Source organism: Phyllostomus discolor, chromosome 3 (assembly GCF_004126475.2).
Source record: "Phyllostomus discolor isolate MPI-MPIP mPhyDis1 chromosome 3, mPhyDis1.pri.v3, whole genome shotgun sequence".
Taxonomy (NCBI): domain Eukaryota; kingdom Metazoa; phylum Chordata; class Mammalia; order Chiroptera; family Phyllostomidae; genus Phyllostomus; species Phyllostomus discolor.
Genome location: NC_040905.2, coordinates 67599204 through 67616486, shown reverse-complemented (window position 1 = coordinate 67616486; position 17283 = coordinate 67599204). Strand labels below are relative to the sequence as shown.

The following is a 17283-nucleotide window of genomic DNA, read 5'->3' as shown; positions in this document are numbered from 1 at the left end:
TGATTAAACAATGTACTTTCTGGCTGTGAAATTCTGAGAGGCAGTTATGGGAAAACCATGCATTTTGTAGTCAAGTAGAGCAGAATTCAAATCCCTGTTAGTATTGCTTTTCAGTTGCTCAACTTGGGCAAATTACTTAATCTATTTTACCTTCTTTGTAAATTTTGAGTAATGCTGACTTTGAAATTCTTTAAGAATTAAATGGTATCTGTGCCTTCCTTTTAAGTAGAATCTCAATAAATAACCATTCTTTTATATTAAATGTTATCTGTATTTACCTTCAAGAAACTGTAGCTCATTCATTGCTCTATTCTCTCTTTTTTTTTTGCACTTGTAGATGGAGAATATGGATATTGATGAAATAAATAAAAGCAAAATCATTGTTAAAAAGAAACCAAAACAATTAAATCCATTTCATCTAAAAGTGGGTCATGAAGTTTTAAGACAAAGGAAAAATTGGTGGAAGGATGGTCGTTTCCAGTCCGAATGGGTTGGCCCTTGTGTCATAGACTATATTACAGAAAGTGGGTGTGCTGTTCTGAGAGACAACACTGGGACTAGGCTTAAAAGACCTATCAAAATAGCTCACCTTAAGCCCTATGTAAGAGAATCCAGTGATCAAGGTAAATTTGTCTACATTTTTATTTTATTTGAATGAGGAGAGAAGTTAAAAATATAATACCTACAACTCTTGCTTTGGTTAAGTTTTCTTTTACGTTCTCATTTTTATAAAATTTCATATAGTTTTGGATCCCAGGTAATCTGTTTCATTAGAATGTCTTTTCTGGAACTGTCAGACTTGTGAGAGATTTTATTTTGATATCTAGTGTGCTTTTAACACACTTTCCCACAGTTCTGTGGGAGATACTGAACCTGTTTCACAAAAGCAATTATGTATCCTCTATTTTCACGTTCATGGTATTTTGTGAGCAACTTTGTGCCTCATTTTACTATGAAAAAAAAACAGCAACTAAGATAAGTAATGCCAAAGCAAACATTCTGCCCAGAATTCTGTTGTGAGAGAAATATATTAGGGGACTTTTAAAAAATGCAATTAGTATTTAGCGTTGCATCATAGTCAGATCATGGTGGGTGGAGGGGAGGGTCATGGTGGAGTGTACTCAAAATGTTAAAAGGTGATAGTACTCTAAATAAGGTTATACTTGGCCCCAAATATGGTTCTGAGCAGTCAAGATACCCTGATTTCTCTAACTCTTTTTATCATAGACTGGAGCTAAATGACATTTTGCTATGGCTTGCAAATTAAATCCCATTTTCACTGAGACTTTTATTTTGTCCCATATATCTCCCCCCTAGAGTTTCTCTGGGGTAGATAACTGAGGAAGTTCATTGGTACCTTAACCAGTTAATTTTGCATTTTCTATAAAGAAAGATAAAGTATCAGTATTATGTGAATATGAATAACAATTAATGGAAGATACAACATATAAACAACTGGCTTAAGTGACAGGTTTATGTAAATAATAATTAGAGGAGCAGCAGATAACCTGTACTTCATAGGATCTGAAGCCCTTGGGGGTCTGCTCAGCAATAGCTCAACTGTACTTCTGATTTCGGTCAGGTCACAGCTCCTATGTTAGAAGCTCTTAGTACCTTTCCATCTGCTTGTGACAAACCCAATTGGTCCAGTAGTAATCTTATCTTGGACTGTTCTAATTCTGAAAGCTCACAGTACCTTCATTCTCTTTGTTAGAAGATAAGCACTTTATTTCTTGTGCTTCTTAATTCTGAGCTATCCTTTTTGATTTCTCCCTTCTGCAGTTTAAGTAGAAAACTTATGCAGATACATGTTGTCCTTTCTTCTTTACCATGATTTTCTTCTTAATCGTCAGCATTCAGCTGCCTTCTAATGTGTTAACCTTCCTTCATTAATGCAAAATTTATGTTTAAAGTGTTTCTCTTTCAAGCTCTGTTTCAACAATTTGCAGTTTGCTACTTTTGAATATTTCAGAATCCAATTGTATAGAACAGTATCTAAACAAAGGCAGTATAATTTTTGCAGCCTGCTTGAACTCTGCAGTAATCTAAAGGAAATTGCAATTTAGTACTATAGTACACATAAAGAACCTGAGATGATAGGTAAACTGTTTTTTGTTTTAGCAGAGAAAGTGTTGATTGGGTCCTCCTGGAATCTGGTTCTTGGTTACTGCTTGGTCCTTTTTGTGTTTGTTTTACTTGTAGAAATTCAAAATAATGAGATTCCTGTAATATTTTTCTTCAGTATCACTTGTTTTCCTGAAAATCTTCACTTCAGAAGCTGATTGTAAAGAGTCTTGAACTGAACTTAAAGCAAGCAAAATATCTTCAAATAAGCATCCCATTCATTTATTTGACATAAATTTGGATGAGCTATAGCCAAGAGAACTATGGACTTATCTGACTGTACTTGTCATTGTTACTTTTACCAGCCCCAAGATCTCATGGTTGTATTAAGACTCGCTGTGCAAAGCAGATATGCTTCTGTTTCCAACTTCTTATCTAGAACATAATGTAGAGAGAGCACATTCTGTACTATGTCTACAATATCTCATTGTTATTTTAAGCAGTCTTAATTGTCATTTTGTTTAGTTCAATGCTAGACACCTTTTTGAGACTAATTGTTTTAAGAAGAAATTTTATGATATACCATAGTGTCTCTGTAATGACAATGTTCCCCTTTGAAGTGAAAAATGTTATTGAACCATTATTTTATATGTCATAGAGTTTAAGTAGTTTTGTTTATTTTATTTTATTTTTGGGGGGTTAGGAAATATTGTGATAGATTTGTGTCTGCCTCCCCCAGAAGATTTAGTGTGATTGCCTTTCACAGTTTGTGAAATGGTTTTCATTATATTGTAAGTTTCCTATTGCTGCCATAACTAATTACAGCAAATTTAGTGGCTTAAAACAACACAAGTTTATTATCTTTCAATTCAGTAGCTTAAGGTCCAAAAAAGGTCACACTCAGCTAAAATCAAGTCATCATCAGGCTTTGTTCCCTTCTGTAGGCTCTCGATTGTTTCCTTGCCTTTTTCACCTTCTAGAGGCAACCCACATAGCTCAGCTAGTGGCCCTCTTCCTCTGTCTTCACAGCCAGCAATGGCAGGTAGTCCTTTTTATATCACGTCACTCCAACCTCCTATTCTTCCACAATGAAGGACCCTAGTCTTTGGGCCCACCAGGATAATTCAGGATGAACTCCCTATTTTAAGGTAAGCTGGTTAATAACTTGAATTCCATCACAATCTTAATTAACCTTTGCCATGTAAGGTGATATGTTCACAGGTTCCACAGATTTGTACATGGAGGTGTTTAGTGGCCCATAATTCTGCCCACCACAATGTGATCTACATTTATGCAACAAAACATAGTCCGTATATTGTCAATCCCATGACATTGACTTTATTATTTAATACAGTTTATGACAAGAGCCTCCCTTCGGCCTCTTATATAATCTGTAAACTCTGAGTCAATTGGTACTCAGTTATTAGTATTGGTTATTATAATAACAATTATGTAGTATCAAATTATAGTTATTGTTATTTTATCATGAGAAGATATACTAGTATGGCAACATATTCTAATAGTTTTAGGATTATCAGGCCCTATGAGTGTGTAGGAATAGTCTAGTCATCTCTCTTCAGAATAAGAAAATTAAGTTTTATGAAACCTTATACTTTTCTTAATATTGGAAGAAATAAATTAATCCAGGTCACTCAAACTTCTCTGAGGTTTTAATTTTAACTTATTTTTTTCCTCCTTAAGGACACAAAAATTTTTATTTTTTTCTTTTTGCAGAATAATCATGAGGATGTAAAGTACAGTATAGGAATATAGTTAGTAATATTTTAATAAGTATGTATAGTGTCTGGTACAAAATTTATTAGGATCACTTTAGTAAGTTATATAATGTCTAATCACTGAGGTATGCATCTGATACTAATATAATATATGTCAACTGTAACTGCAAAATAAAAAATGATTATAAATAAACAAATAACCTTAAAAGGGTAGTGTGAACATAAATAAATCTGAAAAAGCCTAAATTTTTCTCTCTTTTTAAAATTTTTATTTTATTTATTGATTTTTTTTGAGAGAGAGGAAAGGAGAGGGAGACATTGATTTGTTGTTCCACTTATTTATGCATTCATTGGTTGATTCTTATATGTGCCCTGACTGGGGATCAAAGCCACGATCTTGGCATATCAGGACAACACTAACCAACTTAGATACTGGTCAGGGCAACTTTGTTTCTTAATCTCATTTTTTCACTCCTTAAAACTGCATAAGGAAAAGTATGTCAGAAATACTGATAAGACTTTCCTGAAATGTCTTGAAAATGCTTCTGTTTCTAAGAAACTAAAGACTTAATTATTCAGACTGGTCAAAACTGAAATATTGCTGCCCTTGCTGGTATTGTTCAGTGGACTGAGCACTGGCCTGTGAACCAAAAGGTTGCTGGTTCAATTCCCAGTCAGGGTACGCGGCTGGGTTGTGGGCCAGGTCCTCAGTTGGGCAAGAGGCAATCGATTGATGTTTCTCTCTTTTTTTTTCTCCCTCTCTTCCCTTCTCTCTAAAAATTATTAAATAAAATTTTTTTAAAAAACTGAAATATTTCATTAGACCTCATAATCATAACTAAATCAATAGATTGAGAAAAAACATTTAAAGTCTTGTATAATGTGACTGAGTACAAGTCCTTTAAAATGTTTATGAGAGCATAACTTTTCGTCTTTTCTATATCACTAACTTAGGATTATTGCAGATCAGTACTGTCCAAAAATATGTAATATAAAAATTAAGCAACATGTAATCTTAAATTTTCTATTAGTCACAGTAAAACAATATAAATAGGTGAAAATAATTTTAATAGTATATTTTATATAGCCAAGTATATCTAAAATATTTTTTCCACATGTACATAAGGTCTTGAGAGTGTCTTTTCTGGTAGTTTTTTGTCATCTTTTTTGAACTTAAAGAGCATTTCTGTTGGCTCCAGTAGATTTAGACCACAGTAGGAGTTGAAACATATTTGACCTTTCTGAATGAATGAGAATTTTGTGTTTTTTTTCTGTATGAGCAAGGCTTGAAATCTCTAGTAGTTGTCTATTGCGTATGAAGTGGTTTGTGTAGAATTTGCTGAGTATAATCCTTATTATAATAAGGTATTTTAAAGTTTATCACTTATTTAAAAGAAAAAGTGTCTGTGTGTGTGTGTATCACATATAGAACGTCTCTTCTGACAAAAAGATGAGTTTACTAAAGTCTATTTGCTTCTAAATCCAGTAAACTAGGAAGTACTTAAGTTCAAGGTCTATGAGTGCATTACTAGCAAACCACAGTGGTAACTTTTTTCCTATAATAAAATTTCAAATTTTCATTATTAAAATTTCTTTGCTTTTTAATTTGAATTTCATTTATTTATTTTTTATATTTTTTATTGTTGTTCAAATACAGTTGTCTCCATTTCCCCACCACCACTTCCCCTACCCCAGCCATCCCCACTTCCCACCCTTGATCCTACCCCACTTTGGCTATGTCCATGTGTCCTTTACACATGTTCCCAACAACCTATCCCCCTTTTCCCCATTATTCCCTCCCACATCCCCTCTGGTTACTGTCAATTTGTTCTTAATTTCAGTGTCTCTGGTTATATTTTGTTTGCTTGTTTGTTTTGTTGATTAGGTTCCACTTATAGGTGAGATCATATGGTATTTGTCTTTCACCAACTGGCTTGTTTCGCTTAGCATAATGCTCTCTGGTTTCATCCATGCTGTCATGAAGGGTAGGAGCTCCTTCTTTCTTTTGGCTGTGTAATATTCCATTGTGTAAATGTACCACAGTTTTTTGATCCATTCATTTACTGATGGGCACCTGGTTGCTTCCAGCACTTGACTATTATAAATTGCTGCTGTGAACATTGGGGTGCATAGGTTCTTTTCAATTGGTGTTTCAGGATTCTTAGGGTACAATCCCAGCAGTGGAATTGCTGGGTCAAAAGGCAGCTCCATTTTTAGTTTTTTAAGTAAATTCCATACTGTTTTCCACAGTGGCTGCACCACTCTGCAATCCCACCAACAGTACACTTGGGTTTCCTTTACTCCTCAACCTCACCAGCACTTGTTGTTTGTTGATTTGGTTATAATGATCATTCTGACTGGTGTGAAGTGGTATCTTATTGTGGTTTTATCTATCTATCTATCTATCTATTTATTAAGATGCTTGAGTTGTCTTTATTGTTTTATCTGTTGTTTTACCAGAACTCCAGAATTACCAACTAAAGCAGAAAAATACACTTGCTTTGAAAGAAAAGATGTTGTATAGACTAAAGAGAAAAAAATCAGAAATACTTTTTCAAGTTATTTTTCATAGTACTTAGTTGACACATAAAATCTCCCTCACTTATACAATCAATGATTTTTAGAATTATATGTACTGATAAACAGAGTTATAAAACAGCATGATGTATGCAGCAAACTACTAGACATCTAATGTTGATGAAGAATAATTTGCATCTCTCTGATGGCTAGTGATGCTGAGCATCCTTTCATATATCTCTGGGCCCTCTGTATATCCTCCTTGGAGAAATGCCTATTCAGATCCTTTGCCCATTTTTTTAATTGGATTGTTTGTCTCCCTGGAGTGGAGTTGTGTGAGTTCTTTATATATTTTGGAGATCAAACCCTTGTCCAAGGTATCATTTGCAAATATATTTTCCCATACGGTTGGTTCCCTTTTTATTTTGCTGATGTTTTCTTTAGCCATGCAGAAGCTTTTTATTTTGATGAAGTCCCATTTGTTTATTCTCTCCTTTATGTCCTTTGCTCTAGGGGGTATATCAGTGAAAATATTGCTGCATGGAATATCTGAGATTTTCCTTCGTATGTGCTCCTCTAGGACTTTTATGGTGTCATGACTTATGTTTAAATCTTTTATCCATCTTGAGTTTATTTTTGTGCGTTGTGTAAGTTGGTGGTCGAATTTCATTTTTTTGAATGTAACTGTCCAGATCTCCCATCACCATTTGCTGAAGAGACTGTTTTTACTCCATTTTATGCTTCTACCCTTTTTGTCAAATATTAATTGACCACAGAGACTTGGGTTTATTTCTGGGCTCTCTATTCTGTTCCATTGGCCTATGTGTTCTTATGCCATTACCAGGTTGTTTTGATTACAGTGGCCTTGTATTACAGTTTGATATCAGGTATTGTGATCCTGCCTACTTTGCTCTTCTTCCTCAAAAGTGCTGTGGCTATTTGAGGTCATTCATGGTGCCATATCAATTTTTGAAATGTTTGTTCTATATCTGTGAAATATGTCATTGTTATTTTAATAGGGATTGCATTGAATCTGTAAGTTGCTTTGGGTAGTATGGACATTTTGATGATATTAATTCTTCCAATGGAACATGGTACATGTTTCCATTTGTTTGTGTCTCCCTTAATTTCTTTCTGCAGTGTTGGGTAGTTTTCTGAGTACAGGTCTTTTATCTCCTTGGTTAGGTTTATTCCTAGGTACTTTATTTTTCCTGTTGCTATATCAAATGGGATTTTTTTCCTGATTTCTGTTTCTGATACTTCATTGTTGATATACCAAAATGCCTTTGATTTCTGAGTATTGACTTTAAGTTTTACATTTATGCATTGTTTTTTGTTGATACATGTTTACTGGATATGTTTTTCTAAATAGACCTGCTTCATCTGTGTGGGGAACATGTTTTTGAGATAGAAAACTTCCCTCATCAACGATGTGTGCAAGAATCTTTGGAGATACCTTAAATTCTGTGGTATCTACTGAAACTGATAGTTTGCAACATTGTACATTGCCTTGAACCTACGGAATTCTTTATGGTTATTAGAAAATTTTGATCAATAACATTTTTACCATACCTATCCTTTTTTAAGTTTTCTTATAAACCACTACCTTGCCTTCTTTAGTATTAATAGGCTAATATTAAACTTTGATGCTGAACCTCTATTAACAGAATCTAAAAATCTTCAGTTTCATTGATTTTTTTCTTGCTTGCTGCTGTTGGACAAAGTCCTTCTCATCAGTTGCATGATTTATTTCTTATCTCGTAGAATTGTTCGTCTTGTCCAGCAGTTCATCCCATGCTAACCTACAAAAGTCATTGCTTACCACCTTCAAATATCCATACTTTTTTCCATCATGAACATATATATCTTTTTAACAACATTTTGAATCAAATTACATTTCTATCAATAAGAATTGGGGTTAAACTTGGAACACCTCTCAAAGTTAAAATATCAAGTACACTTTGACTGCTAATGAAGAACTAAATGAGCAAAACTACATGTCCATACAAACCCAAGACCACTTATGCCGTTTCTTGGTAAAAAGCATAGATTCGTTTGATCCATTGAAGTTTGTAAATTGAAAATTCTTAATGTGTTTACATCTGGAGTTGAAATAGGCTCAGTGAGTTTTTCATCCATTAATATGAGGATGGGGAGAGTGGAATTGTGTTCCAGGCTATATTTGCAACTTTATCTGCTCTGTGAAACTTTCATTGATCTCTAATCTAAATTGGCAATTAACCTTTCTTTTGCTATCCCTTAAACTTAAAATTTGAGGAATCTTTAAGGTATTAAAATCTTCAAAAGAATCTGTTAATGTTTTGGAAAAATATACAGAAAGAGAAGGCAGGGGTCCAGGAAGTTAATCAGCCACAGTGGAAGAGTTCCTTTTGTAATTAATTAAAATATCAGTTGGGGAGAAATCCTTTTATATACATTAACCTTTATTTATAAGTATGCTACTGTTTTCCCATCAGTTTAACATTTGTTTTAAGTATTTTTTGATAGAGATGACAAATTTGGTAAAAATAGAATATAATGTTAATGAAAATTCCTTGTCATTATTTCAGTATGGTTTAGTAAAACCATAAAAGTTCATGAGTATTTCGGCATTAAATTAGACTTAAACTAAGCTTTTTATACTACTGCATTGTAGCCTGCCTACTTACACAGTCCTGTCACCTAAGCCTGATTCTAGGAACTTTGTCTTCATTTTCTCTTATAACTTCATATTGTAACAATATATTATTGTCTTAACATGGGTTCTATAAAGATTAAAGAATTATCCAAAGTTGCAAATGTAAGTATTTAACAATTTTACCTTTTAAAAATATCTTTCAAGACTCCATTAACTCACACACAATGTTTTATAGAAGCATATTAAGGATATCACCAATATCAAAAATACAGTTTATAACTTTGTTTTTAATCTACACCGTAAACCCCAGCCCTTTCCACCCCCCTCCCACATTCACCAAAGACAAGTCAAGAGGACAGGCACACTTGGCTCTTTTAAAATCCTTGGTCTTTCCTGAATTCTATATATATGAGTTCTCAGTTTTATATATGATTTTATTCATTCTTTGAAATGTTTATTTATTTAGTAGACAGAAGAACCCACCAGAAGTTAATTTAGCTAATTTTTATTATTTGATGTTTTGTTCCTTATTTAACATTGTTTAATTTAAAAATGATGTTTATTTACAATTCTAAAAGGTAAACTTATGATGTTCTTCTTTCAGATAGTCTTTATCTCTTACAAGGCTCAGTAGTGGCAGATCATGACTACATTGGATTGCCTGAAATTCCAGTTGGAGCATACCAAGCAAATATTTTGGTAGAAGACGCAACTATTGGTGTCCTTGATAATGAATTACTGACATCAAACAAGGATGGTGAACTATTAGAATATAGAAATGCCAAAATCTCTCCGCTGATGGAAGATAATAGTAGTCTTGAAAAGCAGACTTTCAGTCTGTTGGACTCCTCAAACCAAGTCCTTGAGTACTTAAGTTAGTAAATACTAAAACTCAGTTACAGTGCTTATTTAAAATGTGTATCTCCGTGAATCTTGATATTTTTTCCATCAAAAAAGGTGTATAAGAGAAGTGTCTGGACACACTTTTTAATGACTAAATTCCAAAAGTTTATTTTATAACTATTTATTGATGAAAAGTTGTACCATGTTTAAATGTCAGTGCTCATATATATATAGATATAGATATATATATATGGCAAAGGAAGCATGTAATATGAGAGGGGACCCCAAAAAACTGGAATTTATTTCCCAAAAGTTGTGTGTTTATTCTTATATGTTTAAACTTCAGTCACCTTCAAAGTATTCTTCCATCTGATGCAATACACTTATCAAGACATTTTTTCCAATGCTCCAAACAGTTTTTGCACTCAGCAGTTTTGATGCCTATAGTGCTTCTGCTGTTTTTTGTTTGTTCTCTTCCACATAGGCAAACATTTCCCTTTGAGGACTTTTTTCATCCAAGGAAACAAACAAAAAGTCACTTGGGACAAGATCAGGTGAACAAGGAGGGTGGGGCATGGGGGTCATGCCATTTTTGGTCAAAAACTGCTGAACACTCAGCGCTGTGTGGGCAGGTGCACTCGTAAATGACCCATCATGAAATGGGCAAACTCATTGAAAGAGTCTTCAAAAAAAAAAAATCACTGAAGCTGAATACAGCCTCTCACAATAATGCCTGCTGGTACACTGACAGAGATGGGTTCCTAGAACAGTTATCTAGCAGGGGAAGCCTGTACTACAAAGGTCCTGCCCTCCACAAGATAATTCTGGGTTTTTTGAGGGGGGGTTTCCCCTCATATATAGAATTCACTTTTTTTTTCTAAAGACAGAATAGACAATTCTCTCTTTAGAAAATTATCTCTTATTTCTTAGAAAGTGAAGTAAATTTCAGCTCAAAATTGGCAAAATTTTGTTTTTACGGAACCATGTTTTCAGTTTATTTTTTTTTTTTAATTTCTTCTTTAAAAAATAAGGTTGGCCCTGACTGGTGTGGCTCAGTGGGTTGGGTGTTGTCCCACAAACTGAAAGGTCACCTGTCCTGTTCCTAGTCAGGGCACACAACTAGGTTGGGGACTTGGTCCCTGGTTGGGGGAGTGCTGGCGGCAACTGACTGGTGCTTCTCTCTCACGTCAATGTTTTTCTCCCTCTTTCTCCCCCTCTTCCTCCCTCTGAAAATAAGTAATTAAATCTTTTAAAAAATGAATTTTAACTACCTTCAATGTGATTAATAAATATTTGCTCAATCATAAAAATGAATTAAGTGAAATTTCTGTGTTCCTGGAACATCTAAAAACAATAATGTAGGGAAATGCTTAGTTATTTAATGGGCTCTTACAGAATATTGGTAATGTTACCTTGTTAGACTTAGGATCAGGCTCTGAAACTGTATATTGGTTTGAAAACATTTGTGCATTTTCATAATACATATTAAAACTAAAATTATTCATTAATAAGATTTCCTCCTACAATCTAAAGGAAATAAATAATAATGATAAAATAACCAGTATCAAGGATTTAAAATAATAATTTCTATGTTTATAACTATTCAACAAATATTTCTTATAAAGCACTTTGCAGAATACTGTAAAAACTTAAAATATGTGTCAGGCATGTATCTCACACTCACAAGGGACTTAGAGCCTGGTAAGGAATATCGACCATATAAGCCATGTACAGCACAAACACTAGCTCTGCAAAAATTTGCTGTGGAGTTTTTCACGTCCTTCCTACTTGTATTACAGTGGTCAGACTCCGTCACACACTGCTAATGGGTGTGGGTTTCTTTTTGTGGTGGTGGTTGTATAACTCTGAAAATACTACCTTGACTTGTACACTATGCTTGTGAATTCTGTTACAGGCCATTTATGATGAAACTTACTTTTCCTGATAAATAGCCAATACAAGCTATTTAAATAAAATGCCAATTTTATTATTGAAATCCCTAGTATTCTAATGTAGAAATTCCAAATACAGATCTTAAGTAAGCAAATGCACACAAAAAATACCCACAAATAATGTACATACTCAGTCTTGTCATTGACATTTGCAGGGTCCCATCAAGAGTGAAACTGGTGGTCCACATTCATATACCTGAATGTTTAGAAGTTATAAATCCAGCCAATAAACTGTTTCTACCTTGGCAAATATGCCTTCCTACTGTTCCTAGAATTCTTGGACTGAAGCGCTGCACTAATCAGTGACAAAGCAGAGAGAGCTGGTTTCAGGGAGCCCCCTTTTTGGGGCCCCATCCCCTCCCAAGGAAAACCTACCCCAACCCCATTGACAAGCCCAGGCCTTAGTATGTGTTCTTCAGCTCTCTGTCCACTCTCCTGGAACAGACCAGAAAGCTCTCCAGGAATAGAAGGGTGTGCCTCTAGGCTCTGGACTCTGTCCCTGCAGGGAACTGCATGGACTACAGCAAGACAGAACCTAGCTCTCAAGCAAAGGGTCCAGAGTGGGGGCTTTTTTGCCTGGATTTAAGGAGGTTTTCTATAGGATGAGTATATAGTAAAAATTTGACCAAAAAAAGCTCCCCCAGACAGGAAGTGTTTTCATGAGGTTTTGTGTGCCACCTTGTGGTATTTTTATGAACACTTAAAATTTACACGATGCAGAACAAAATGAAGATGCTGAGCTGAAATAAAAGAAAAATATATTCTGAATGAGAATAATTGGTTTGAAAAGTTTTAAAATATGATTGACATTTCAAGTGTGAAATTTTCTGATACTGCTATCTAAAAAAATAACTCACTAAGACAGAAAACATTTACCTGCAATTCATTTATAGACTGAAAAAAGATATGTATTAAATGCCTACTATATTTTAGGTACTGTTTTGGCACCAAGGTTATATCAATAAGAAACAAAAATCCCTGCCTTCCTAGAGCTTACATTCCAGCAGAATAGTGACCAGCAATTCTTAATATATTTGTTCACTTATATCTAGTCTTTTTTCTTCATTTAATCTTAAAATTTTTTCCATTACTGTTTGGTCCTCTTCCCTCCCCCCAGCAACCACCACATTGTTGCCCATGTCCATGAGTCCTTTTTCCTCATTGCTCAATCCTTCCACCCCCTGATCCCCTCCCACCACTAGCTGTTATCTGCCCTCCATCTTTGGGTCTGTTCCCATTTTCCTTTTTAGGTCAGTTTGTTCATTAGACTACACATATAAGTGAAATCATATGGTATTTGTCTTTCTCTGACTGGCTTATTTCAGTTAGCATAATGTTCTCCAGGTCCATCCATACTGTTGCAAAGGCAAAATTTTCTCTTTTTTAGGGCTGAGTAGTATTCCATTGATTAAGTGTCCCATAGTTGTTTTATCCACTCATCTACTGATGGACGCTGCTTCCATATTTTGGCAATTGTAAATAATGCTGCAAACAGCATAGCAGTGCTTATGTTCTTTCAAATTAGTGTTTTGGGTTCCTTCATATATATTCCCAGAAGTGGGATTGCTGGGTCAAAAGGGAGATCCATTTTTTATTTTTTGAGGTATCTCCATGCTGCTTTCTATAGTCACTGTACCAATCTGCATTCCCACCAATAGTGAAAAAGCCTTCTCCTTTCTCTACATCATCACCAGCACTTGTTTATTGATTTATTGATCATAGCCATTCTGATAGATGTGAAATGATGTCTCATTGTGGTTGTAATTGTTAATTCTCTGGTGATTAGTGATGCTGAACATCTTTTCATAGGTCTACTGGTCATCTGTATGTTCTCTTTGGAGAAGTGTCTATTCAGGTCCTTTGCCCATTTTTTAATCAGGTTGGTTGTGTTTTTTTTGGTGTTAAGTTTGATAAGCTTTTTAAATACATTTTGGTTATTAACCCCTTAACAGATGTAGTGGCAAATATGTTCTCCCATTCTCTGTGTTGTCTCTTTATTTGGTTGATGATTTCCTTTGCTGTGCAAAACCTTTTTAGTTTGATGTAGTCTTAATTGTTTATTTTTTCTTTTGTTTCACCTGGGGAAATATATCTGAAAAAAAATTGCTACAAGCAATGTCCTAGATTTTGATGCCTATGTTTTCTTCTAGGATATTTATGTTTTGGTTCTGATATTTAAGTCTTTGATCCACTTTGAATTTATTCTTGTGTGTGGTATAAGAAGGTGGTATAGTTTCATTTTTCTGCATGTATCTGTCCAATTTTCCCAACACAATTTATTAAATAAACTATCTTTAGCCCATTGTACTTGCTTGCTTCCTCTGTCAAATTTTAATTGACTATAAAGATGTGGGTTTATTTCTGGACTCTATTCTGTTCCATTGACCTATGTGTCAGTTGTTATGCCAATACCATGCTGTTTTGGTTACTTTGGCCTTCAGTATAGTTTGATATTAGGTAGTGTGATTCTCCCATCTTTATTCTTCTTTCTCATAATTGCTGTTCCTATGTGGGGCCTTTTGTGGTTCTATATACATTTTTTAAGTACTTTACCTAGTTCTGTGAAATATGCCATTGGAATCTTGATAGGAATTGTGTTGAATCCATAGATTGCTTTGGATACTATGGACATTTTAATGATGTTAATCTTCCTATCAATGAACACGGTGTGTACTTCCACTTGTTTGTATCTTTTTCAATTTCTTTTTTCAGTGTCTTATAATTTTTCATGTGCAGGTCTTTTACACCCTTGGTTAGGTTCATTCTTGAATAGTTTATTTTTTTTTGAATAATTGTGAATGGAATTGTTTTTTTAATTCCCATTTCTGTTAGTTCATCATTGGTATATAAAAATGCAGCTGATTTCTGGATATTAATTTTGTATCCTGCTACTTTGCTGAATTCATTTATCAGTTCTAGTAGTTTTTAGTGGAATCTTTGGGGTTCTCTATGTACAGTATCATGTCATCTGCAAAAAAGGATAGTGTTACTTCCTCCTTTGATATTTGGATGCCTTTTATTTCTTTTCTTTTTCTTTTTTTTTTGTCTGATCACTGTAGCTAGGACTTCTAGAGTACTATGTTGAATAAGAGAGGTGAAAGCAGACATACCTGTCTTGTTCCTGATCTTAAGAGGAATACTTGTAGTTTTTGCCTGTTGAGTATGATGTTGGCAGTGGGTTTGTCATATATAGCCTTTATTATGTTAATGTATATTCCCTATATTCCCACTTTGCTGAGAGTTTTGATCACAAATGGGTATTGGATTATATCAAATGTTTTTTCTGCATCTATAGATATGATCATGTGGTTTTTATCCTTCATTTTGTTTATGTGGTGAATTACACTTTTTGATTTGCAAATGTACCAACCTTGCGTTCCTGGAATAAATCTCATTTGATCACGGTGTATGATCTTTTTGATGTATTGCTGTATTCAGTTTGCTAATATTTTGTTGAGGATTTTAGCATCTATATTCATCAAGGATATTGGCCTATAATTTTCTTTCTTTGTAGTGTCTTTATCTGGTTTTGGAATTAGGATAATGCTAGTCTCATAAAATGTGTTTGTCAGCCTTCCTTCCTCTTGAATTTTATGAAATAGTTTGAGGAAAGTTGGGGTAAAATTACCTGTGAAGCCATCCAGTCTAAGGATTTTGTTTGTTGGGAGTTTTTTGATTACTGCTTCAGGAAGATTACTAAATCAGGAAAGATTCTCTGATTCTTTCCTGATTTAGTTTTGGAAGATTATATGTTTCTAGGAATGTATCCATTTCATCCTGGTTGTCCAGTTTGTTGGCATATAGTTGTTCATAATATTTTCTCCAAATCCTTTGTATTTCTTTGGTGTCTATTGTAATTACTCATCTTTTATTTCTGATTTGATTTATTTGTTTCCTTTCTCTTTTTTTTCGTGATGAATCTGGTTAAAAATCTGCCAATCTTACTTGTCTTTTCACAGAACAAGCTCTTGGATTCATTGACCTGTATTTTTTTAGACTCTAATTTCATTTATATCTACTGTGATCTTTATTATTTCCTTCCTTATACTCACTTTATGCTTTGTTTTACTTTTCCAGTCCCTTTAAGTATGAAATTAGATTGTTTGAGGGTGTTTTTTTTTTTTTTTTTTTTTAGATAGGCCTTTAATGCTATGAATTTCCCTCTTAGGATTTCCTTCCAGTGTCCCACAGAGTTTGGATTGTCATGTCTTCATTTTCATTTGTTTCAAGGTATCTTTCAATTTCTTCCTTGATCTTATTGTTGACCTATTCATTGTTTAATTACATGTTATTTAGCTTCCGTGTCTTTGTGTGTATTTTTCAGTGGTCTTGTGATTGATTTCTAGTTTCATAGCATTGTGGTTAGAGAAGATGCTTGATATGATTTCAGTCTTCTTAAATGTATTCAGATTTGTGTCCTAACATGTGGTCTATCTTAGAAAACATTCCACATGTTTTTTAAGGTACTTGTACTTGAAAAATATGTATATTCTGTTGTTTTGGGGTGAAATGCTCTGAAGGTATCAGTTAAATCCATTTGATCTAGTGTGTCATTTAAGGCTGCTGTCTCCTTGCTGACTTTCTGTCTGGAAGATCTATCCATTGAAGTCAATGAGATGTTAAAATCTCTGACTATAACTGTATTTTTGTCAATCTCTGTTTTTATGTTCATCAAGATTTGCTTTACATATTTAAGTTTTCCTATGTTGGGTAGGTAAATGTTTACTAGAGTTATATCCTCTTGTTGTGCATTCCTGTATACTTTTTTGTCTTTCACTACAGCCTTGGTTTTAAACTCTATTTTGTCAGATATAAGTACTGCTACCCCAGCCTTTTTTCTTCTTTTTCATATGCATGAAATATCTTTTTCTATCCATTTACTTTTAGTCTGTGTGCATCTTTTGATCTGCAGTGGATCTCTTGGAGGCAGCAATGTGTACATGAGTCTTGTTTTCTTATCCATTCTGCTACCCTATGGCTTTTGCTTGGAGCATTTAAGCCATTTACTTTTAAGGTGATTATAGATAATATGTAGTGCCATTTGTTGTTAGACTGTTTTCCTATTTTTTAAAATCTTTTTCTTCTTTTTAAAGCACGTTCTTTAACATTTGTTGAAGCACTGGTTTGGTGTTAAGAAACTCCTTTAGCTTTTTCTTGTCTGGGAAGCTCCTTACTTCTCCTTTGATTTTAAACAATAGCCTTTTTGGGTAAAGTAGTTTTGGTGGTAGGTTCAGCTTTTCATCACTTTGAATATTTCATGCCACTCCCTTCTGACCAGAAATGTTTCTGTTGAGTAATCAGATGACAGTCTAGTTGGTGCTCCCTTATAGATAACTACCTGTTTTTCTCTTGCAACTTTTAAAATTCTCTCCTTGTCTTTAAGCATTGTAATTTGAATTATGATGCTTTTTGATGTAGGCCTCTTTGGGTCCAACTTGTTTGGGATTCTCTGAGCTTCCTGGACTTGTGCAACTTCTTCCTTCACCAATTAGGGTAGTTTTCAGTTATTATTTCTTCAAATAGGTTCTCAAGT

The 17283-nt window shown here is 34.1% G+C and overlaps 1 protein-coding gene across 4 annotated transcripts in view; it reads left to right on the top strand.

Moving 5' to 3' along the window:
* The window catches only part of GIN1 (gypsy retrotransposon integrase 1), a 34439-nt gene extending 23637 nt beyond the window's left edge, over positions 1 to 10802 (top strand). For 3 of the 4 annotated variants that reach the window (XM_036020611.1, XM_036020613.1, XM_036020612.1), the window contains 2 exons: positions 338 to 623; positions 9560 to 10322. In XM_036020611.1, coding sequence (XP_035876504.1) covers positions 338 to 623; positions 9560 to 9834 — 561 coding nt within the window. In that variant the 3' untranslated portion in view covers positions 9835 to 10322. Of the gene's footprint in view, positions 1 to 337; positions 624 to 9559 lie in introns of all 4 variants that reach the window. The other variant, XM_028526196.2, reaches the window with a different exon arrangement.
* Positions 10803 to 17283: the final 6481 nt, after the last annotated feature.